Here is a 25,681-nt window from a genome sequence, read left to right on the forward strand (position 1 = left end):
CATATGCTGTAGAGAGATAATTTTTGGTCATTTAACCAAAAAAAACTTTATCAATATTTGTTATTGTTATTATTCACTTTTGGGTTTTACCTTTATTTGTTTAAACGTTCAATGCAATGAACTTTTTTTCTCATTTAAGGAAGAAGGTCTGAAAACCCTAATGAATCATATAAACCATGTTCACATTCACATCTAGTGGTATGTTCACATGTGTTTTAGAGTAAAAGAAACAAACTTTATACTGTATGAACAATGCATTGTTTAACGGATACAATACTGAGCAAATAAAATAAATCACAAATGTTTCATATTGTGGTGCAGTATAAGTTCACAGTCCACAATTGAAAATATATAAAACAAAAGAAAAGAAAATATTGAAGACAGACTATTTATAGATAAATATTTTATGCATCAATATGAGGTGTGCTTTCAACACTATTTTAAAGAGATTATAATTTTTTTTTATGATCATAAAAGTGTTTCCCGCCTGTGGTTCACCACAATGTTTAGCACCAAAACCCATAATTCAGTGTTACATTATGATTTTCATCCTCTTTCTGACCCACAGAATTCAAGCTGTTTTTCTTCCCATAAATGAAAGCCTCTTTGCAAAGCCTACATTACATTACATGTGGGAGCCAGAAACAACACGTTTCCAGATCTCACAATCTTACTATTCTTATTGTTAAATACAGACAATAAAATTTTCTGCTGCTGTGAAAATCAGAGTATCCATTCTACTTCCTCCTCATTATATCAATTTGACTGGGTGGGTCGAGTTACTGAACACCGAATAAACATAAGTAATGTGCAAATGTGTTGAAAGTTTGAGTACATTAAACATTTCATTTAAAAAATATGTAGAAAAATTGTTAAGCTGTTAATTAATTCTAAATAAAGAACTAGAAATATGACTCTAATGTCTAATTAATTAGTAATTAACTGTAAATATAAAGTATTTATTTTTCTTTTTTTTAAATATGAGGCTGATATGTGGAGGATCTCTTTGGACTGATTTCATAGAAATATTGTTATGTTGGTCTCTTGCTTGTAATGGTAGCAGGGGACTGGTGTGGTAACTGTCATATTTTGGAGGGATCTGAAAAGCTTCATGCACTGGAGTTGAAAGACTCCGTGGAATCCATAAGGAATGTTGAACAGGCACTTCGGCTCTTCCCAGCTCTTTCAAATGTTTTGGCCTCTAGCCACTAAAAGAAAAGTACTCTTGTCCTACAGAGAGAAGAGAATGAAGGGGTTAAGACAGAAGATGCATTGATAAATGTCATTCAATGTAACAATATCTCAAATGACTTTTGTCAACATGTTTACATTTCTTATAAAGCAGGTAGATGATAGAGCTTATGTTTCTTTGTAAAGGTTACATATATTCGGGCTGTTTTGTACTGTACCTTAACTGGTGTGATGATCACAGATAGGATGACTCCATCATCCTCTTCTGCAGCATTGGGTGAAAGAATGAAGACAGGCTCTGATGGGTAGAAGATCAGGCTGGCGCCATACCTGTAAAACACATTTATTTAGCAAACACGCACTCTTAACTTTCTGTGCCAAGTGGACAGGAAAATGTTGGGATATTTTGTTGGTAATTATTGTCAATACTTACGTAGGTGTCAGTCATGATCCAGTTAATTTGATCTTACCTTGAACGTTTTGCTCTCCAGATCCATCTTAATTAAAGAGTCACCCACTAGGTGACGGAAGCCACAGCCATAGTAGTATCTATAAGGTCTGGTGTTATATCTGGCGTAGTTAATATGTGGAAACTCCAAACCACCGTAGTCTTTCAGGTCTTCGCCATGGAGATCTTCAAATGTGCAAAACACCTAAAAAAACCGAAACATTTAGCAGTCCTAAAAGAGATGAAGGCTCTCCAATAAACCAGTGCACTTTTGTGTCATGTATGAGTCACTGTTATAAAGAGCAAATAAATAAAAAGATTTTGACTTAATACACAAAGTTCTGTATAATTACATTACTGTTCAAAAGATTTTTTATGTTTTTGAAATATGACCCTTATGCTCATCAAGGCTGCACTTATTTGATCAAAAATACAGTACTACTGTGAAATATTATTCAAATTTAAAATAACTGTTTTCTATTTTAATACATGGTCAAATTCTGTATTCCTGTGATTTTAGAAGCCATTACTCCAGGCTTCAGTGTCACATGATCCTTCAGAATAAAAATATTTGAAAAATAAAATCTTGCTGACCCCAGTAGTGTCGGAAGCAGCATTAAGACAACACCTGATTTTTGTTACGGCAGACAGCAGTAGCGGTGCTCTCAGGCCGTGTGTTGAGATTCTGTCCCAGTGGGGTTTCACTGGTGATGTTGAGAGGCAGCACAAAACGACGGGGAAATGGCCGGCTCATGGTGTTATACATCTGAGAGAAACAGAGAGCCACAGAACAAACGAGAATGTGATTTACAGGATGCAAAATTATATAAATCTGTGCTTTAGAAATGTGTTGCTGTTGCCGAGGTTATCATTATTAAGATTATTAGTAAGACAAAGACAAAGAGAGTTTAAGGAAGAACCTCATCCAATGTTTCTCCTGATTGACGCAGGTTCTGGATGAGGAAGTTGTTTATGGACTGGCCATCGTCAGAGCAGCACATGTCTAGCATGAGGAATCCATCCTGCTCAAAAGCATTGATCTGATGAAAGGTGGACAAGGCCTTGGTGTAGTACTTCACTGGCATCTCCTGCAGAGAGATGCAGATTAGTTGGTTAAAGTGGAAAAGTCGCCTGAAGAATGATTATCTTTATGCTCTCAGCCAACTTTCATTGAACCAGGAGACTCAGCAAACAAATATATTAATACATTCATATGGAGACCACGAGAAGTCCATCTGCTCCTCATTGTTCTCAGTGCCTCTGTGAGACTATTGTCATGGTTGCTGTCTCACCTTTCCGGTTTGTTTGTCAATAAGGTGGAATATGGTTTCCTGGTTGGGGTCCCAGTAAACCCCCTCATTTAGTGATTTCCCCCTTAGTCTGCCAGTCACTATCTTAAACAGATCCATCTTAATGGGCTGCTCGATAAACACTACATAGTTCTCTGGCATGCCTGAAAGGTACAGGAAAATAAAACAGGCTTTTCAGTGCTGCATGATTATACCATTCAGAGTGACTAGCAATAAAATTACACATGACTCTATTACAGTAGCTGTGCAATAAAATCACACATGATAGTCATTCTAGATTTTCTTCTTCACTCACCAAAGCTGTGGTAATAGGAGGGTTTGGATTTGTCACGAGGGGCAATAGAGCATAATATTTTGGCTCCCTCTAGAGTATCTTCTGGGCCGTCTCTTTCTGGTGGCACCCTGATGATGTTATAGAAAGCCCCTGTAAAACACATCACAGCCTAACATCAAGCCTCTTATTCCTGAAGATTGGTCAGCACATAAGGATGAGACTGGAATCTAACCTTTGTTTCTGTATGAGTTGCCCATGTTGTAAGCTGTGCCGTCTGGATCAAAGTGTGGATGAGCAGTAGCGCCGTTCACAGCAATGAACTTGCTCCAGTCCACCTACAAACAATCATCCTTCATAGACATGACAGGCTGGTCAAAGCTGGTGACTATATATAGGCAGGTTATTCTTCATACCTTCTGTTTGGACTCCAGAGTGTCTGGATCCACTCTGTGCATGTAGTTTGTTTCTGTGCTGACGTAGTAGTCACCCTTGTATTTAACGAAGTTGACACTGGCATTATCTGTTGGCTCTGGAATCGGAGAGATGGGAATTAGTGTCAGAAATATATTTTTCTTCTTTTTTTCAGGCAGAGATTGATTAAAACATTTTATTTGACTACTTTCTTTGATGTTTAACAAATTTCAAAGGTACTTCTGTAAATTTTACACACAGTAGTTGCTTGTTATCAGATTTTTTGGTAGCACTTTATTTTACAGTCCTGTTCCTTATGTACAATGTACTGTAATTACAGTAACTATGTACAGTAATGAAGCACTAACCCTGAACCTACCCCTAAACCTAACCCTACCCCATATAGTTACCTTATATTACCAGAACTTTCTTAGATAAATACACTGTAAGTACACTATAAGTACATATAAGTACATGCACTGTAAAATAAAGTGCAACCGATTTTTTTTATTAACATAAACCAGGATCAACCAGGATGATTTTTCCATCTGACCACTCCTGTTCTGCTCTTGAGCAAGGCCCTCCAGAGACATGCCTTATTACTCTTTCAGAAAACAGAATGAGCTTTTTGTAACATTTTTAAAACCGTCAGCTATTCGTGATGTTTGAATTTTCTAAACCTATAAGATCCATTTCACCATGGCAGTCAGCAAAACAAGTTAATTTTCTTACTGTCACACATGTATTTCACAATTTCTACATACTTGGCATCTCAAATCTGGACAGGAAGCGCTGAAAAAAGTTCTTGCAGGGATCAGGTAAAGCCAAAGTGCCAAACTCTGAAACTATGATGCGGTTCCTCTCGCTGTTCTGCGTATACGAGTCGCTAGACAAAAAACGGCTTCTGTATGTCACCTGACCGTCCTCAATCTGAAAGCGATGCATCAAGGCCATGCCGTCAAACCAGTGGTTATAGCTGAGGAAACATTTACATCTGCAAGTGTCAGCCTGAATGTTCATGTGAGAGTGTGAATTACATATAATAATTTTGATCAAATGGATCACAAATCAAAATTTAGAATAACGGTCTTCTGTAAAAGGTTGTCATGGTTGTGCCTACTTTACCTACTACTTCTACCACTGCAAAAAAATGATTAATTATACCAGTTTACATGGGTCATTAGCTTTATGGTAATTATTTATTGCAAGAAACAGAGATTATAAAATGTGTTTATATTGTATTATTCCTCACATTACAGTGATTATGATAAGAAAAAATATCACCATATGGGCATACTCACTGCTGATTCCCAAACTCAAACTTTCCTGGACCATTCCGCAGCAGACTCCCATGGATCCAGGATGGGATGGTGCCTTTAACTGCAGTTGGGATGGGCTCAGGTGTCTCCTGTACCGAACTTACCAAGGGTGTGATGTCTGGCAGCCCATGCACTTTTGTGAAGTATGTTTTCTGAGCAGCAGCTGTAAAATTCCAGATGACAAATCGTAATTGACATAATATACAAAATCTGATTGCTTTACAAGCTGAAAGATCAGAATCTGTTCATGAAAAAAAAAGATTAAAAGAAAAAAGATGTACTTGTAAATACAAATGTTCTGAAATTTTGATAATGGTAATAAAATACCATTTTGAATGTTGTCACTTTTGGTAACACTTTACAATAATTTTAGTTAACGTCAGCTAACAATGAACAAAACTTTTACAGTATGTTTCAACTTCAAATGTTCTAATATATTGTTAAATTAAAAGTCATATTTGTTAACATTAGTTAATGCACTGTGAACTAAGAAATAAAAAAAAATGAATTAGACTTTTTTTTATGTAATTCTGCATATGTTTACTGTTAATATAGTAAATCAACAAAAATGATTTTTTTTTTTACTGACATCAGTAAAAACAAATAGATTCTTTAAAATATACATTGCTCATTGTTAGTTCAGTTTAGCTAATCCATTTACTTATGTTAAAAAATGGGACTCTATAAGCGTTACTGACACTTATAGAGGTCCTCAACAATCTTAACTGCAAGGTTAGCTAACCCAGAGTTATATTAAAGAGGTCATGTGATGTGATTTCAATTTTTTCTTTCTCTTTGTAGTGTTACAAGCTCTTGGTGCATAAAGAAGATCTGTAAAGTTGCAAAGACTAAAGTCTCAAATCCAAAGAGATGTTCTTTATCAAATTTAAGACTCTGCCACGACTCCCTAAAACATCTCATTCAAACACGCCCCCACATGTCTATGTCACTATGTGGAATAAAAGGCATTTGAGAGATGCGGGGTATAGAGGACCTACAATAATGTACAGTATTTTAAAAATAATGTGTTTTTTTTACATTAAAGCGTCAAAATATTATATTACACCAAATACATCTAACAATTATCTTTTTTTTTAAAAAAAGCATCATTTGACCCCTTTAAATGATATAGCCATAGAAAGTCACAGATTTGCAGAAATACTAATCCGCTCCATCATTTATGTCAGGTGAAACAACAAAGTAAAGGATTAAAATCAACAAATGACAGAGCTGAAATGGCGGAGAGTCAGCGATTTTACAATAGAGAAGCATTACCTCTAGACAAACAAGTCCCTTTCTACTCTACACGCTCTCATGTACTGTGATACACTAATGCATAAATAATGAAGCAACGACATAGACATACAGAGACATCTTTTTCAGAAAAGTCAATGTTGTGATGTACAAATCAAAAGTAGTTAAATTCAGTTATTCATAATTAAGCTGCTAAATTTAAACCTAACACTCAAAAGCCATGGGACTTGAAGTACATCCCGTCCTCTCTCATATGAACACAGCAGCTGCTTTGAAACACAGGAATGTGCTTTAATACACTGTGTTGCTTCACACAAACACATTTATGAATAATCTCAAAGCCTGTGCAGTAACATACAACACATGTGCATCAGTGCAGAAAAGCTCTCAGATTCTTACCAATTGTTTGAGGCTTTTTGCTGGACATCCTGTAGAGAGAAATGAGGCTGCACCCTTGATCAGATGAAGAAGATGTACTGTAAACTGTAAAGAGCTATGTGGACGCAGATGGAATGAGACAAGCTCCTTTTATGTAAGTCTGATCGTATGCCAACCCTGTTACATCACACAGGATTATATCACACAGCAGTGGAGGGGAGGGCAGTGTGGTGCGGTGCGGTGCTGGCTGGGATGTGATGTGAAATAACAAGTACTCTTTTTTTTTTTTTTTTTTTAGCTGGGATGTGATGTGAAATAACAAGTACTCTTTTTTTTTAATTTAGGCTATATATATATATATAGCCTAAATTAAAAAAAAAAAAGAGTACTTGTTATTTGTTTGAGGTAATTTGTCAATGCATGGTAAATGTCACAGCTCTTTGTACTGCCGTAAAGTTAGTTTGACATTTGATATTATTAGATTTTTTTTTTTTTTTTTTGCCAATTAAACTCATTTAATTGGCAAAATTGATCAATTTAGGTGTAAGCCTACTCTTTCTCAATAAATTGTACTATACAGACAAAATTATGTGGCCTGAATTTGAACGCAACACGCAAAGTTTCACGTTAAGCATTTTCCTCCCATAAAATGATGACGAATGAATCCCAGTGATTCAGTGAGCCATTCATGAAGACAGTCATTTGCTTAATTCTTGAATGACTGAATGACTCAAGACAGTCGCTGACACCTTAGGCGGTTTAGTTTCATATGCAAAAGTATCATTGTATCAACTAAAAGTATAATTTTTTTACCAACATTTCACATTAATCTCATAACATTATGCTGTAATTTTGCAATGTAAAGGCATTCATGTTACCTCTGAGCTTCATTAAACAGTTATGCATCTAAATGTCACCTCAGATTATTTTTAATTAAATGTATTTATTTTTAAATTTCATACAGTCTACTTTATTAAATATGACATCTTGTTGCAATTTTGTGACTTTGGCACTTAGAGGGAGATTTTAGTGCTTATCTGCCATTTGTTTGTTAGTCTTTATGGTTCAATATTAAACTCTCAGTTGCTGGTGCCAAGTAAAAAAATGTTGAACAAATATAAACCTGCAATAATTAAAAATTTTTGATCACATCATGTGATTGCATACACTTCCAAATATTTGCTGATTCCCACTACTAACAAAGAGTATAAGACAGTTCAATGGTTTTACAGCATAATTTATTTTCATGGTTTTACAGCATGATTTATTTTCAATTGTGGTTAGTAAACTATAAATATTAATTCTATATAAATATAAGCATAAAGCTATTTGAAAATAAAACAAAATATATTAAATCTCAGCAGTTTATACACAGTACAAAAACCAGATTGTGTATTTCCATCTTAATATCAATAAGAAGATTACATCATCATGCTTAAAATAAAACAAAATGAGCAAGTGTGTTCAAGGAAATGTGCAGGTTTTAAAAATATTGTAAGCACAGATGCGACCTCCACAGACACTGTGAATATGATCATGCATTCCCAATAAAACCGAGAAGCACTGACCTCTGCTGGACATTAACAATAACTGCTGAAATTATAAAAACTAACACAGTCACTATATAGAATCTTTCATAAAGAGACGTCCTGTTTTCTCACAGAAGAGCTAATTATTAACAACCGTTGTGCTCATCTGAAATGCTCAGTAAATACAGATCATGAACAGAGCATTGTTAGCTTAATGAAGAGCAATGTGAAAAGAAAAGGATATTTCACATTGCTCCTCATTTAGCCAACAATTCCAATGTTTTTTGTGAAATATCACTAAATTGTATTCAAACATGTAACATTTTAAGAGACAGAATGTCTCCTGTTAAACTGAAGGTATTTACTATTTACCTTTTCAAAAGACTTGGACAAGTACCTAAAATGGTGATAAATCTTTCAAGTGAGTTTAATTCTGACCATCATATTTGCCAGAGCATGGCAACTGCCTTGCAGAGACCAACATCATGGTCATTGAAATAGCAGAGACCAAAGAACGTGGCTGTGGACAGCAACAAGACGCCAGCTTTAGCCAGCTTGACCTTATCATCACCATAGACATAGTCTGTTAGGACTTGACCAATCCCCCTGCAGAAGGACAAAAACACAGAAATAAAGGAATGAACTAAATATAGAATACAAACAGTGTTTGTAAGACATTTCCTTAATTTAAATACTGCATTACCTCACTGATGACTGAGGTGCCTCAGTAATATACAACTTCAATAAAACAACCGAAGAAGCATAAAGCAAGGTTCTTCAGATACACAGGAGTGAGAGATACACACACGCTCTTACCAGTGTCCTTGCAGTGTGAGAGCTTCAGCAATAGAGTAATCCACTGGTGGACCAGGACACAGGTATGCGGCTGGAGCCATACCTAACAGAACGATCCTCAACACCCATTCACCCGTCCAGTGCTTGGAGGCTGCCCTTGAACTTGAGACAGCTGTAAAAACAAACAGTAATTTGAATTTTGCTAACATCCTTTGTAATAAAAGAGTTTAAGAAACAGTATATTTTTTACTGAAGTAAAATAATTAGTATAATAATTAGCCTCCTAGTATTTTGCACAAAAGGAAATTTGATCTTCATTTTTATAATACAAACATACTGCATTTTTCATTATTCAAATAGTAACACTGAGCATTAAATGGCAATGTCTTCATTTCAGTCTTAATTTGACAAAATATTAAAAGAGAATTTGGTCCAATGTAAATGCATTAAAACCATGTAAAATATTTTTTTACTGAATGTGCAATGTTCAAACAACAGATCATGGTTTATTGTATTGTTCACCATATTTGTGTTCATTGTAGAATTACTGTTGTAGCATTACATATGGAGAAGAGAATAATCATGGAAAAACATGTAAATACATTTTTAACAATGATTAGATATGGCTCACTGGAGTGTGATGAAGCTGCGTGAATACTCCCTTCTGTCAATCGAAATAGATCAACATCTCGATTCTTCTGATATGCAATCAACCAACGAGACAGGTGTGTGTGTGTTGCAGAGAGGCCTAAAAAAGTATATAAATCTGTGTTAACATGTCTGTGCCATATTAATTCGGTCATCTTTGGCAGAAAGTGCTTAAACGAATTAAGCTGTTACTGTTAAGGTCAGATCAGATTCATATTTTTGTGATAAGGTTTCTGTAACAGTAAGTCATTCTCTCACGAGTCCGTTGTTTCACAATAACTATTTGATAACTATAATCTATCGCTCTGGGGGAGAGTAGGTGGCTACCAGAGTTAAAGTGCACGTATTTAATCTTTTAGGGGGGTCCTATTATGCTTTTTCACTTTTTCAAATTAGTTAGTCTGTAATGTTGCTGTCTTTGCACAAAAGAAATCTGCAAAGTTACAAAGCTCAAAGTCCACTTCAAAAGGAGATATTTTGAATTAACAGGAAAACACTTTTCAAAAACTACAATGAACAACTCGTTTGGACTACAACGCATATTTTCTGGGATTTGTGATATCACAATGATTTAACTGGGAGAGAGGTGTTGTAATAATCTAAATTATGTGAACCAATAATGTGTTTTTCGAAAAACCTGAGAGCATGTTCTAGTACACACCCAAAATAAAATCAAGACTTTTTAAAAGAGCATAATAGGACCCCTTTAACAGAAATAGCTTCATAGCAGTAGTTAATAATAATATTAATAATAATACATAATATTAATAATAATAATGATAATAAATAATTTATTTACAAGCATAAAGACAATAAACAAAACATTCTAAGAGGGTTACAATGCATTAAATGCATATTACCTTGAATGGTACATTGTAAGGAACAGTAATAAAATAATTTTGAATATTACAAAACTTAATATGGTAAAAGACTCTTTTTTTAAAGATTAACCAAAATTGGCTAAACCGGAAGATAAATTTGTCAACTGAACACTTTGAAACACAGAAATCATTGGATAATAACGATTCAAAGTGATGACAAAATGAAAATTTGGTCGACATTTTCATTAAACTTATAATTAATTTCATTAATGTCGAAAAAGCAGACGTTTTTTTTTGTGCATGACAAGATAAAGAAATGGACACAGTAACCCCATTAGATTCACCGGAGACAAGTGAAGTCAATTAGAAGTAAGCACTTCAGGGGGTCAGGCGTACTGTGCAGACTCAAACTGAGCTTGATGACGTAGATGTCACGTGAGCAACCTGTAAGTCTTCTAATCGCTGTGCCAAGAGAAATCTGAATCACCCACCGAATCTTGCAGAGACGGCAAGCGTGAACAGGAGAACATTTTGGTAAGTATTCTGATGAATTATTTTGTCATTTTGCATAGTATTTATTTATTTTAAAGTTTAACGCCAGTACGCCATATTAAGTTGAGCTTCTCCTCCTTTCCATACGGTAATTTCTCTACTGTACGACACAGAGACGCAGGTTATGACGGAATCGTTAGCCTCTTTTTACAAAAACTGCTTCTACGGGCCATAACGTAAGATACAAGGTAATGGAGCCTTTTATACATATTTTTGTTTCTTTAGAAATAAGTAATGGACAAATGGAGTCTTTAAATGCCTCTCATGTAAAGTTATTTGCTTTCAAAGTGACACCAAAATGAATGGGAGTCAATTGAATGCTAACAGCATGTGGGGGTCCGCTAATCAATGGCGTCACCCGGGGAAGCTTCAATAAAATATGAAACCCTGCCCCCCTGGACAAGAACAAAAATGAGCCTTGTCATGACATCATATTTTTGCGGCGGAAGTAGTAGTGATGTCATCAAGTCTATCAAACATTCAAATATATAAAGTCAGTAATCATAACTTTAGTCAGTTAAAAACCTCACAATCATGAAAAGTTTACAATTAAGTTTTGCAATAACTCACCCAAATATAGTAACAGCAATAATTTGCATACGAGGATTTAAGTCTTGAAGATATAAAGTAAATAAATAAGGTGTCGTCAGCGCAGAATCCATGATCCACTTACAATACATAATTAAAGTGACAAGTGTCATACTTCCTTGTTCTAGTAAGAACTCTTGCTGCTGCATTTTGGTCAAGCTGTAGTTTGTTTACTAAGCGTGCAGAAGAATCACCCAATAAAGCGTTACAATAATCTAACCTTGAGGTCATAAATGCATGGATTAACATTTCTGCATTTGGCATTGAGAGGATAGGCCATAATTTAGATATATTTTTGAGATGGAAAAATGCAGTTTTACAATGCTAGAAACGTGGCTTTCTAAGGAAAGATTGCTATCAAATAGCACACCTAGGTTCCTAACCGATGACGAAGAATTGACAGAGCAGCCATCAAGTCTTAGAATGTGTTCTATGTTAATACATGCAGAGTTTTTAGGTCCTATAATTAACACCTCTGTTTTTTTTTCAGACTTTAGCAGTAAGAAATTACTCGTCATCCAGTTTTTTATATCGATTTTGCATTCCATTAGTTTTTCAAATTGGTGTGTTTCACCGGGCTGCAAAAAGAAATATAGAGCAACTTGGGCTCTTATAACACCTGAGCAGTGCCACGGACTGATCGAATCCATGCCACGCTGCATTGCTGCAGTAATTCAGGCAAAAGGGAGTCCCAACTAAATATTGAGTGCTGTACATGCTTATACTTTTCATGTTCATACTTTTCAGTTGGCCAAGATTTCTAAAAATCCATTTTATTTTTTTCATTGGTCTTAAGTAATTAACATTTTCTGAGATATTGATTTTGGGATTTTCCTTAGCTGTCAGTTATAATCATCAAAATTAAAAGAAATAAACATTTGAAATATATCAGTATGTGTGTAATGGATGAATATAATTTACAAGTTTCACTTTTTGAATGGAATTTGGGAAATAAATCAATATTTTGATGATATTCTAATTATATGACCAGCACCTGTAGGTAACTGGCAGTTTCCAGTACTGACTGTCCACATCTGTAAACCTGACTGGTTTAATTATGACGTCAAATAAATCAGAAAGAAACGTGAATGATATTCTGTTTTTCAAAAGAACACAACATTTGTGAGCTGTTATTTGTATTAAAAAGGTGTTTTTGTGTGTGTGTGTGTGTGTGTACTGTATTTTGACCTTGTTTATCTTTTATCCTATTTGACATTAATCGTGATATACATCAAGAAGGAACAAAACTGTTTTGTTCAGCAAATTTATCACTTAAGGAAAAAAGTTTGCCAAATACAAATACTGTCTTTATGATTTTCTCCAGTGGTCTATACTATTTACTACTAGACAATAGCATGAGATAGCTCTTCATTAGCTCTTAAACTCTTAAAAACTCTTACAAAGTTAAAATCTATTTGATTTTGAATACTGTAAAAGCCCAAATCTGGTTTGCCTTCTAATCCAAAAAAAAAAAAAAAAACGATATTGTAAGAGGACTCCAAATGACAGGATTAATCTTAAGGCAGCAGAGGTCTGATACTTTGCTTTGAGGCTATGCCCTTCTTTGTTGTTTAGTGTGCTCAGTACAAAGTGTCCTTTGATAGAGCTGTGTGTGTAAATCTTGCAGGCAGGGCTGCTTCGAGCCATTCTAATTAAAGTCAGGAAGCAGATAGGTTAGCTTCATGCTCTTACTTGATTATCAGAGCATACAGGAAGCCGACAGGGTCCTCTCAAGCAAAAGCCTTTGATGCGTTGAAGCAAAACGGACTGGACACTACCAAACACTGTCTGTGTAAACTCTTAATATTATCAAATATTGAACAGCAAAAATATATCTCAAGTCCTTACATTTTGTGGGATTAGATGTAGCTTTATACTGTTTGTCAAAACATGGTAAGACATTAGAGTTGTTAATGGTGGAGAGAGACCATTGTGATTAAACAATCTACATAACCAGGAAAACAAATAACATGTAAAACAACAAAAAGGGCTTTGCTGAGATTTAATCTTCTTAAAGAAGAAGTACCTAAATGCTCAGAATTTATAGCGTTTTTCTGTAGTATTCATGTGTTTGGAAATGAGGTGTAGGCAGGGCCGGATTAACCATACGGGCAACTGGGCAATTGCCCAGGGGCACAAGACCTCTAAAGGGCCCAGGGCAGCAAGGGGCACGAGCAAAATACTGTATCTGGTAATCTCCCGCTTTATATTAAACAAACTGTCAACACGGGCTTTTGCGCGCTGCACAGAAGAGACGCTGCGCTGCCTATGACTTTGAACATGAGTTGAGAGCGGTTGAGAGTCACTCTCATGCGGACTGACCAATGAAGAGAGGGCCCCAAGTTAAGACCCTCTCCTCATTGGTCAGTCCGCATGAGGTGGGTCAAATGTTACGCCGAGCGGGTTACGTCAGGCGTTGCTACAACAGAAAAAAATCTGACATGGAGAAGTTAAGTGGGAGAGCGAAGCGGAAATTAAAAAAGGAAAGGACATCAGAAACGCAGAAAACTTTAAGTATATACCTAAAATAGGTCATTTCTTCACTCCTGTGAATGTTGCCGACAGTTCTGTTAAGTCAGCTTCCGTCAACGACGAGGACAACTCAGCTAGCCAGGACTTTTCTACACCGCCAGCTTACGTTTACAGCCGGAGAGCGAAGAGCATTTCAAATTCAAACATGCACTTCGTCATTATTTAGGACTAAAATTGTGTGTTTTGCCAGATTATGTAGCATTTATTTCTGTCTTGTCTTTTTCAGAGAAATTGACAGATTTCTAAATGTTTATGTAGCACTAAAATGTTTAACTGGTTAATTGTGCTGTGATAGGTTGTTGTTCTATTTTAAAACAAGTTAAAATGAGTTTAGGATAAAAATGTTTATGAGCAGATAATAGTGATACTGCATTTTATTTATTTATTTTCTGTTTGAGGTGCCAGCTTCATTAAAATGCTGTAAATTGTTGTGGAGGGATAACTGGCAGATTTCAAATTGTTTGTGTTGGACTAATAACTTGTTACAACAGGTTCACCCTGTCAGGGTGATTTCTGCTTAAAATGAGCTGAGGACCAAATAGTTTCTTGATGTGTTGTCTGTGGTCTTCTGTTATAGCTCTATCAATTCAATACATTTCTATTGGGAATAAATGTTGTTAAATAAACAATGGTTTGAAAGTGGTTGCTCATTTATTCATTTTTGTGAAAATGGAGAATATTTCCCTCCCTCTCAATGTAGTGGTCAATTTTACCAGATTATACAGATGCTGATGTGTTTTGTTTTCATAGCATCATATGTGAGTGAATGTCTTTGATAGGGGACATAGCAGTGCATTTGTAGTTCTATGAGCATTTAAATATTTGTAAATCAAAATACACCTGATGACAGTTAGAATTTGAAGTATTGAGTATATTTACTGTATATTACAGTAATATATTCTGTATATGACCATATTATGGTGATCCTGGGGTCGTGATGATGGGGCCCTTGAATATTGTTGCCCAGGGTACAACAAAGTGTTAATCTGGCCCTGGGTGTAGGTGTGAGTGCAATCAGTCCCAGGTATGAGGCCTTGTGGGAAATGGAGTGAGTGAGTCCTGAGTGGAGTGCCCTCTACTGAAGTTCATGGGCACTCCAGCTGATGATCGTGACATTATTACTAATGTGTATATTTTTTACAATATTTTCCATTATTATGGCACTATCTTTTTAGTAAGTACTGTTTTTTTATTATTATTATTAAACTAGTTTGTAATTATTCACAACATACATATCGACTGTGCAAAAGATCAATCTTTTTGTTAACTAATTAATTTGAACCTAAGAATAAAGGCCATCTCTTCGGTGTGAAATCACCACTAGATGAGTTTGTTTGCTTTGATGGCTTAATCTTCAGATGTTCTAGTTAAGTTGTGATGAAAGATTTGATTGTGTACTTGGAACACTAGCTTGTGATGTAGAATTCAGTCTCAGTCTTATCAAGGTTGCATGCGCACTAATATGCCTCAGTTCTCTCTTCAAACACTTTCTTCAAAAGAGAGCCCTTTGAAAGAAAAATACCAGAGACGTTGTGGCAAGATATGCAGAAGAATTATCAAAGGGTATTTTCAGAATGGTTGACTCATAATAAAATAAAATAAAAATCTTTATCCACTGTTCCATTTTTATGACTCTACATATGGTAAGTTTCATGTATTATCCTTTTGTGATAATGAATCTGGATTAAAAACACCCGGATATAATAGGGTAAATTCCTCATATCTTTTTTATTATTATTATTTAATTACGTGCAGAAAATAAATCCCTGTCTTTAACATTCATAAAGACCCAACGTATGTACTTATGCCTGTCTGAAGCTTCATGATCAACAACTTCTTAATTAAAACTTGTGCATAATAGGATTTAAATCTGGTATGATCTGAGTCAAAAGAGCTGGCCTGTCTGTGCCGTCTCTCTTCCTGTGTCAGTCTGACAGAGTCTGAGAGAGCCCTAGTGTCTGAAGCTTCACTACACACGTTGAGCCCACCTCAGGGACAGTGGGACCTGTGTTTGCTTTGGACAGCAAAGGGGCCGTCTGGGAAATCCATCCTGGTTTGGCCCCTCTCCATTCTCTGTCAGAGCACTGCTGTCAGTGATACGTTCATTATTTCCTCCAAAATCTGTAGTATTTAAGACATTAGGAACCACGTGTCAATGAGGTCAAGTGTTTCACACAGTTAACACAATGGCATGTTAAAATAAAAATAAAAATATTGTTATTAGGGTTTCAACACTTAATGGTGAAAGCTTAATTCTCATTGGTTTAAACAAAAGTTATGTTTTCTTTAATGTAAATTAAATGACTTAAATTGTCTTGTTCATATGTATCGTCATGTAAAAGTAACAGAATTTAAATTACATCCAAGTTATAAGCAACAAAGCACATTAGTGTGAATCATGTGATGTTCACTATTAATCTTAAATGAGCATGATGCTGTTGACTGCATCTGAAATCCCACACTTCCCTACCATAAAACAAAATGTGAAAAAAGTATGTCTGAATTCACATTAAAAAAACAGTAGGATACAGTGGATAAATTACTACTTCCGGTGAAATTCTAAAACAGGATGGACACCTTGGGCATGTCCCGATTTCCGCGCTTGTGGACTTGAACACTTGAGAGTGTGTACACAGCAGGAAGTGAGAGTGCAAAGCTGTTCCAGGTGTGAAAAATGGCAAAGCTCAGTGCCATTACTGTACAGTCTGAGTATATATCCCATCATTCATCACATTCAGTAACTCAAATTAAATTGTGAGATGCTGAGGAAAACTTTGTTAAACATAAATAATTTGTTTAATACATAAAGTGTACATATGTTATTGGTACAGAGATGGGTATGTTTTTTTTTTTAAGTTTGTAACTGCTCCTAACTACTGAACAGAAATTTAGAATTAATTTTAAAGTGCGAAGTATTAGTTAAAGTATCTGTATGTGTCTAGGGTAAACTTTTAAATTTGGACAATTATGGCGAATCTAGGCTGAAACTCCCTTAATAACCAACACCTCACCATTGAGTTTGTATAGTCTCACGCAGAGGTGGGTAGAGTACCCAAAAACTTTACTCAAGTAAAAGTAATTCTAGAAATATTTACTCAAGTAAAAGTAAAAGTGCTAGTCTTGAATAGTTACTTGAGTAAGAGTAAAAGAGTATCGGATAAAAAATCTACTCAAGTAGTTAGTTACTAGTTACTTTGGGTCATATATACGGAGCCTATTTTTATTTAGATAAATAGATAAAATGTATGTAATGTATGTGTGTGTGTATAAATGTATATATTTCATCAGCCTTTACTCCAATTTATGTAATTTATTATAAAACCCTGTCTGTTTACTTAAGTAACAAATATAGGTGTCATGCCATAATATATTTTTAATATGACTGACTTTATATTAAATGTGAATTTAACATTGAAAGTTAATGTGATATAAATATTGCTACTAATCTTTCATTGTTCAGAAAGAGAGCAAATAACATTTACATTATCAAAGATCATTTTCACTGAATGTCTAGATTTCAATCACTCTCAGAAACTCCCATTAAAATCACTGAAACTGCTTTTAACACTGTGAAATCAATATCTTAATTATAGATTCGTACACACATCTGCACTTTGTTGTTTCTGACGAGAGAATTCGCCAGAAAGAGGTCTCCATTCAGTGAGCGAGTGAAGGAAGCGCCGGCATTTCAGCGATGACTCATCGGAACACCTCTGATTGGCCATTGCATTCAAAAGCTCAACAGAATCGTGTGTGATTGGTTATAATGCGCAGCGCTGTAAAAACGCGTCTGTCTCTGGCTCAGCGCCAGCAAGCGATCACAGATCTGAATTTAGCAGCTGATATGACTTGTTGAACGTACTCGCACCGGTGTGATTGTATTAAAATTAATAAAATCTTAATCGGCTATTTTTTTGTCTTTTGGAAGCTGCATTCAACTTGACTCCTCTCTGTTATAAGCCACACACGTACAACAAACTAATGGCGCAGTGGTATCGTGTACTGTAATCGATTGTAGCCCAAGTTATTACCTGTTAAACAGTAGACAGCACACGCGGTGTTCATCTAATAAGGATCTCCATCGCAAGCAAATAATAGCCTTTGTAGATTTGCTTTCAATTCAGTGCAGTTCCATAGCCCCGTTTTCAGCGCTGCTGATGTTATTAAACGTTACAACTCTGAGTGAACTGCTTCAGACGCTCAGCGCGTGCGGCAGGGAGCTGAACGACTCATTCAAACTGATTCATGAACCAATTCACTCGTTTGCCAATTGGTTTGATCAAGCCTTTGAACAGAATTGACTCAAAAGAATGAATCATTCGCGAATGGGCATCGCTCATTGCCCAGAGAAAAGTAGACGGCGTGTTTGGAATAAACTGAAGCATTAATAACATTTATTGCTTTAAGATAAAGTAACGAGAGGGGCGTCGGCCACAGTAACGAAGTAAAAGTACAGATTTTTCCCAAAAAATTTACTCAAGTAAGAGTATAAAGTACCCATCTTTAAATATACTCCGAAAAGTATTAGTTACCCCGAAAAATTACTCAAGTAAATGTAACGAAGTAAATGTAACTCGTTACTACCCACCTCTGGTCTCACGTAGCCAGACCTTCAGACTGATGGCTGAAGGTCTGAAATTCATGGAAGCTTTCCACTGATCTATATATGTTCTCTATTATAGATCAGCGCAGCTTTCATTGGCCAAGGCCCGCCCATGAGGCCGTTTGACCGAAATATCAAACAACCAATCACAGTTCGCTTCGTTCAGCTGCACGTTTCAGGGCGTGGAAATGTCGCCACAATAACAGACAGTGTAAAACTCTAAGATGTATTTTAAGGATTCTGTGCCACAAACTTAAAATTTGACATACTGTTGAGAATCCAGTGTTTAGTTGATCCTAATAAGCACTAGTTGTCACAGTTTTAAACATGACGGCTTTCTTCTTTCCTGAGGGGGTTTGGCGACACAGTATCTTTGTTTCCAGGTGGAATTAAAGAAAGGGACACACACGTCTCCCGGGAATCCTGTATAATTCAACCAATCCGATGACGACTTCGAAACTCATAAAGTGTTCCCACTTTTGTGTGCAGTGTCCATCAGACATTCAGCCAATGGTCCGTGGGCGTGACGTCTGAAGCTGAGACTATCGAGTTTGTGTCTTTTTTGACTGAATCCTTAAAAAGAACCGGTGCATAAGAATCATTTGTTCATGATCGGACACTGCTGCTCTCGCGGCGTTCTCCACTGCACATTAGCTGGAACTTCAAATAGATGACTTGACGAAAAACTTGATGCACACAAAACTTTCTTGACTAAGTTTTAAACTCTTGTCACATTTCCGAATGTTATAATTGCAGTCTGGAGCTTGTATTATTGTATGTCAAAAACAACAGGAAAGGCAATGATTTCCTTTCTACACAGTCAATAAAGAAGCTGACGTGATCTAAGATTTACGCTGCCGTCAATGCAACATTCATCACCTCATGTGCTTTTTGACAGCAGATGACAGACAGATTCCCATGATATATGGCAACATTTACTGAAAAGACAGCGTGTATCCTGAAGGCATTTTTCATCTCGGCATGATCTTAAATACAGTCGACAAACCAAAGCAATGACGCTCAGACCATGGCTTGTGTTTATCTAGGGCAGATGCTCATATCCTTGACTCCTTTCATTGATCTGTTTTTGCTGTAGGTGTCTTTGTTATGGGTGACCTCACCTGAGTACATGAAGAGGATGAAGTCATTATTAAAGCCATTAGTTGCTGCAGGGCTTCTCCACCCAGCAGGTGAGCAGATTATGTTTGACTTTGTTATGTGTTTCTATGTGTTGTAATGCCTCTCAGCAGTATGAATGTCTTGAAGGTACTGACTCAGGACTTCTGTTCTCCAGGCAGGGAAGTGTATTCATTGTAATACCTCAGAATATGTGCAACGCATATGTAATTGTCAATGTCACCACTAGAAGTCACTGTTCCTGCAACTGTCTGTGTCCTGCTTCGATGTAAAAACCTTCTTCTGACAGTTATGTCGACAATATAATCCACTTAAGTTATGGATATATGGACTACTGACAATGTTCAAATGGGACAGCCATGTGGACTATAAGGAGCAGCCTGACTATAATCATAACTTAAGCATTAATCCTAAAAGTGTTTTTTTTTTCTCACTTCTTTCTGCATATGGTTCTGGTTTATTTCATTGGTTGATTTTCATTCAAATAGTTTAGCATAACAGTATAGAAAGGATTGATGGCTTATCCCTGCTGGCTAATATAATGTGTTTTGCTTTTTAAAAACAAGCATTAAAAAATTTATGACATGGTGCTTTATGATGCCGTTATCTTGGCCAACCAAGGACTTACAGTTTAGAGTTTAACAACATTCCTTTCATTCCTCAGAGCAGATATAAACTTATATGACATGTAGAATGCTTGATGATTTTGCTATCTTTACTTGCCAACAAGTTGCAACCTCTAAATGGTCAATTCTAGAGGACAGGGTGCTTGAAAACAGATGTTTATGATTATTTCAAGTCGTTATTTACCATAATATGTAAGAACATACAGTGGGCACACCCTTGGGGAAAAAAGGAAGTGTGGGCAAAGAGGTGTACCATACTGCAAAATACAGCAAACTTCGTTCATGGACATGGCGCTAGATTTCAGAAGACAAGGAAAAATTAGAACTTGCTGCCTTGTGTTATAAAGTGACTTAAGCGTTTGTTTAAATCCTCTTTTAACCGTCATCATGTCATTTCTTTCTCATAAAGAGGATTTATGCTTTGCAAGTCATAAACAACAATCCTTTCTTTGCTCTCCTCTCGTTCTTCCTCTCACACTGTTTTTCCCCTCTGTGACTCTGTTTTATTCCTTTTAATCTATTTTATTGTCATAAGCAGAGGCACAGAGGCTCCCATGATGAGAAACAAAGATCCATGGCAGTTTACTTGTGTGTGAGAGAGGGATGACATTTTGGCTGAAGGAGGCCATCTGAACTCACTGTTCTCTTTGTACGGATCGCTCCACTCCGCTGTGTTTGCAGAGCGTGGCCTTGTGGGTGATTGAGGATTGGTGTCCAGATGTGAACAGTGTAATAGAACATTGTCCAGCATGCATAAACCTGTCTGTGCGTATTAAATCCAGTAGCACATTCCTCATCTCTTCAACCTTTATGCAACCTTAAGAAATTTTACCCGTAAGTATCTCTTTTCATCTGTTTATGTGTCTGTGTTCAGGCATTGCAAAAGAACAGCTTGTGAATATCTTTCCCTACCGTTTAATCTTCAGGCAACCAAGCACTGATTTTGATCATGTATTGTTATATTTTTTATAGACGTTTATACAGATTTTGTTTTGGGTCAAGTTCAGTACTGGAAAAATTGCAATGCTGGGCTTTAAAGGTTGCCGATTTTTTTTTTACGAGTGTTATAATTAGCTATTCAGAGTACATAAGCTTCTCAAAAATGTCAAAGCATTTCCAGCAACCATTTTCCTGGAATATTCCTAGACCTTAATGACCTGCCTGTAAAATACCTGAAAATGCATATCTAGGGGTCTGAAGTACAGTTGTGCTGACCTCTATAAAACCCTTTCTGGTATGCTAGAAAGCTGAATCTTTAGTATGTTTTTAAGTAAGCTCAGGGGGAATTTCATCAGACCATACTAAAATCATTTGGAATATTTAGTTACAGTTTGCTAAATGGGCTCCGTTGTATGAATAACGTTAAAAGTTGGTGGTTTAAACAGTCCACTGTTTCATTTCTGCCGTGTTTAAAATACAGTATTATATATTTTTTTATTATTAATTTACACAAAATAGGCAGCAAATGGTTGTCATGAAACATTTCAGAGTATGAGCTGCTGTTGAATGTATTGTATTCCCAGCTCATGTTTAATGTGAAGCACAGGTCGTATTAAATTGCTAAATACAGTATAAAGAAATGTTGCAGTTGTGCCACACTTGGTCTTAGAAAGTTAAAACACTTGTTTTATCAATCAGACCTTCAGAGGACCTTCAAACTCTGTGGAGTTTTCCTTCATCTGGAAGTCACATAATAAGCAATGTGTGTATTTAGGGAAACTTTTTAGGTGGAAATGGGAGATTCCCATTGCTGATGCTGGTCATTGACTCCTTTCTTTCATTTTACACATACAGTTGTATTTAGCATCTATTCTACTCCATTGTTCTGTATCTTGAAACGTTCCCCCTTGTGCTTGTGAGTGTAAAACAGAGGGTTCCTCCCACATCTGAGCTTTTATAAAGGTCAGATGGTTGGTGGACTATGCCTGGGCTCTGCTGTCTGTGAAAACAATCACAATGGCTTTAGGCAACTGGGGAGGAAGTGAACACATGCTAGTGTCATTAGTCATTGCTTCTGATGGCTTTAGTGAGGCCTTTCTTGCTCCTAAAATGTTTTTCTTATTTATGATGGGAAGGACCACATTTGGCTGGACACTGTTTCTGCATCTTGAGGGGCAGGCTGATTCACTTCCTAGCGTGACGTTGTTGGTTTTGATCCAGAAACTTTGGGCCAATAATGGTTATCACAGGACAATAGTGGAAAGCCAGGACTGAGACTGTTTGCAAAGTCAATAGTTGTTTTTGAGAGGATCATTTGCTAGTGAAAAACAATCATATTTTTTTCCTATAGAACTCGAGGTTTTACCACAAAACTGTCTGAATTGTGACGCCACGTCTTCAGAATATCAACCATATGACTTAATATACTGAACGGCATTTTTCTGTCTGGTAGGACTCATTTCTCATTGGTGAAAGATGAAGGTCGAAGAGGTCGATGCGCAGCAGTGGACTGTCAGCTGTCCTGAACTTCTTTATATGCCTCATCCATTCGACTGCGATTGCCAGGGGGCTCCTCCTCAGCTATGGGACCCTATAATCGTCGCCACATTTCACCCCACTAGCGATGGCCCTGACTACACAGAATAGAATAGTGAATTTTTTCACCACCATTTCCCCCCCCGTGTGTGCTACTGTCACATGGACGTTGAACTTATCTTTTCTCCCCATCTACTACACTCCCAATTTAATGACATTCTACCATTCTGGAAAATATCACTTATCATGGTAGATTTTGTTGAGTTTTCCATCTGCTTTCCAACATGCAATGGAAAACTGACAAAATACTGAATGCATTCTACTGAAATAATGGAACACCAACACACAAAAAAAGGGACTTTAAGGTGATGTGTAATTTCTGTGCTATTTGTGGCACCAAATGGAATTGCAGTCTGAGCAACATAATAATATTTAATCAACCAATGGTGTGAGTTTACTTGTTTGTCCAAGCAGTGGAAGACGATTGCTGATCTGGTTGGTGCTACATGTGAAAAGAAATGACACCCATTAATTGTATAACACTTAACTTAATAAATACATTTTGCACTACTATTATATATTGGTACAAAGTAAGAAGGATAACAGTAAAAGTAAGTTATCAAATAGAGAAATTCCAGAAGGCAAATGTTGTTTCTACTAACCTTTCGGCTTGTTCCTAAATGACATCTCTAAAAACTTGAGCTGCAGTGTGTCTAAAAGCAAACTTGTATATCAGTTTGAGTTTGGCTCGTCTATGTAGGATTAGCTCAGTATATCTGAATGATGACAGAATCAGACCACCATTTGTGACGGTTAGTGCTCTTCATCATTTCATCGGTGAGCTGTTACTTCAGTGACATAAATGAGATGAACTCCTGCTTCCAGACGCTTTCCACTCGCTCCAAAGCAGAGCTGCGTGGACCGTTTCCTAGGCTACAGCTCCAAACATCAGATGACAGTATGTCTGAGTGTATATTACAGTTCAGTAACGTGCCAAGAAGCGGCTCTGTTGAGGCAAAAACGTACTTGTGCTCAGAATGAAAAATGAGTCAGAGTGAACGTTATCTCTGTACGCCAGATACTTGGAATGTTGTTTTCATACAAAAAGGGAAAAAAGAAAATCAAACATTTCTCTGTCACTTGATGGGTGCATTATTAGCTGCCATTGTTATTATGGGTCATCCGGTATAGATGTGTTAATCATTAAAAGAAAAGGGATTTATCTTAAAAATCGAGATGTATTTGGAGAGAAATAGCTAAAAAGTGCTCCGTGTGCTCTTTTATGACGTACCTTTCATTACACAATCTGTTGGAATAACACCCCATTCATAATTGCACCTAAGGAGTTATGTCAGCTTCTTGGCTTCTTGAAATGCTGCGGCCTGCCTGGTCTTGATGTTTGATTTGTTGTAAATGGCAATGATCTCAATAACATAGTATTATTTTCCCTGAAAGTGTGGCTTTACCTTTACAACCACAAACAGATTCTATGGCTTTTTCAATATTTTTAAGCACCATACTTGATTGTGTTCATGCTAGATTTACTTTCCCTCAAGTACATTTCAATAAGTAAAACTAATACAACATGTTTGAACTTGTACACTGATGAACAACGGCATTGTGCAGTGGAATATCCTTTTCCTCCTTGATTTGGGCTGTAACAATGACAGCAGTATCGTCTCAGTGCTGATGTCAAGAGCAACTGCAACCAGGAACGTTTAACACAATAGAACAATATCAAACATGAGCCCCAACTACTGATTAAGTCAAATAAGTGAGTTTACATATGGGGCAAATTAAAAAATGAAAATGGCAATTGCTATATAAAAGGGAAAATAAATTAAACTAAAGTTTAGATGCCAAATCATCAATTGCATTTAAAAGGGTTGTTGCATTGTCAGTGCATGTGAAACAGAATTTTTTTATATTTATTTTGTGAACCCTTCAATAATGAAATGCGTAATGTGGTGTTTATTTTCGCTATTTAATAAATGTATAAAAAATTGTCTGAATCTACCTTCCATGAGTAACAGAAGTCAGCTATGAAATTAATTCACATCAGTTGTAATTATATAATCTGTTGATGGTGTTGTATTTTGCTTTTTGAACATAATCTATCATTTGCAAAGTCAATTTTCCTCCATTCATTCTTCCATTTATTTTTTTCTTTCTCTCCGACTAGAAGCTGTTTAACAAATACAAAGGTTTTCATTGCATCGGATTCGATGTGTTACAAAAAGTGAGTTTGTTTTGACAAATGAAGCTGAAACATTTATGTCAAACATTTTGGATAAACCTAACTTGATCTTAGTTTCTTTCCATTTTCAGTTATGCAAGTAGTAGCAGGCACATTTCAGTGTGTCTAACTAAAGTCACACACAAAATTATATTTCTGTTTTATGACCCTTTGAACCAAAACTCATGATTTGTGGCTTTCTTGTTGTTTTGGACAACAGGTGGACACTGGCAAAATCACCTTCAGATAGAGACATGGTCATAGACTGAATGTGGCAGAGAGAGTACATGGGAGCGTACAGTGTTACAATATTCATCTTGGGTTAAGCTCAGTCAATAATGGCCTACTTGTTCAATAACTGGCTATGTTCCGAAGAGACACATTATATTTGCAGTAAATAATACAGCCTCCAGAATCTCAAAGGAAATCTTGTCTGGCTGGTGATGAATCAAAGTTGCTGAGGCATTGCAATTCTAAATATGAAGTGCTGTCCACATCTAAAAGACTAATGGTACTTGCTAGTGGTTTTTGAGAAATCTGCTGCATAAATCAAA

The 25,681-nt window shown here is 36.3% G+C and overlaps 1 protein-coding gene, 1 long non-coding RNA gene and 1 pseudogene across 2 annotated transcripts; 1 reads left to right on the plus strand and 2 right to left on the minus strand.

Annotated features, from left to right (window-relative positions):
* Positions 1-1,017: 1,017 nt before the first annotated feature.
* On the minus strand, positions 1,018-6,767 carry LOC113087485 (beta,beta-carotene 9',10'-oxygenase-like; annotated as a pseudogene).
* Positions 6,768-8,015: 1,248 nt separating this feature from the next.
* On the minus strand, positions 8,016-9,649 carry LOC113087501 (succinate dehydrogenase [ubiquinone] cytochrome b small subunit A, mitochondrial-like; the record flags this gene model as incomplete). Its single annotated transcript, XM_026255592.1, has 3 exons — positions 8,016-8,720; positions 8,931-9,081; positions 9,541-9,649. Coding segments are annotated over 3 exons (426 nt in total), but the record flags the coding sequence as incomplete, so codon positions are not given.
* A 10,028-nt stretch (positions 9,650-19,677) lies between these two features.
* On the plus strand, positions 19,678-25,411 carry LOC113074436 (uncharacterized). The gene is made up of 2 exons (XR_003280647.1): positions 19,678-19,843; positions 22,809-25,411. It is a non-coding gene; the product is annotated as an uncharacterized LOC113074436 (long non-coding RNA).
* Positions 25,412-25,681: the final 270 nt, after the last annotated feature.

Source organism: Carassius auratus, chromosome 5, assembly GCF_003368295.1.
Source record: "Carassius auratus strain Wakin chromosome 5, ASM336829v1, whole genome shotgun sequence".
NCBI lineage: Eukaryota > Metazoa > Chordata > Actinopteri > Cypriniformes > Cyprinidae > Carassius > Carassius auratus.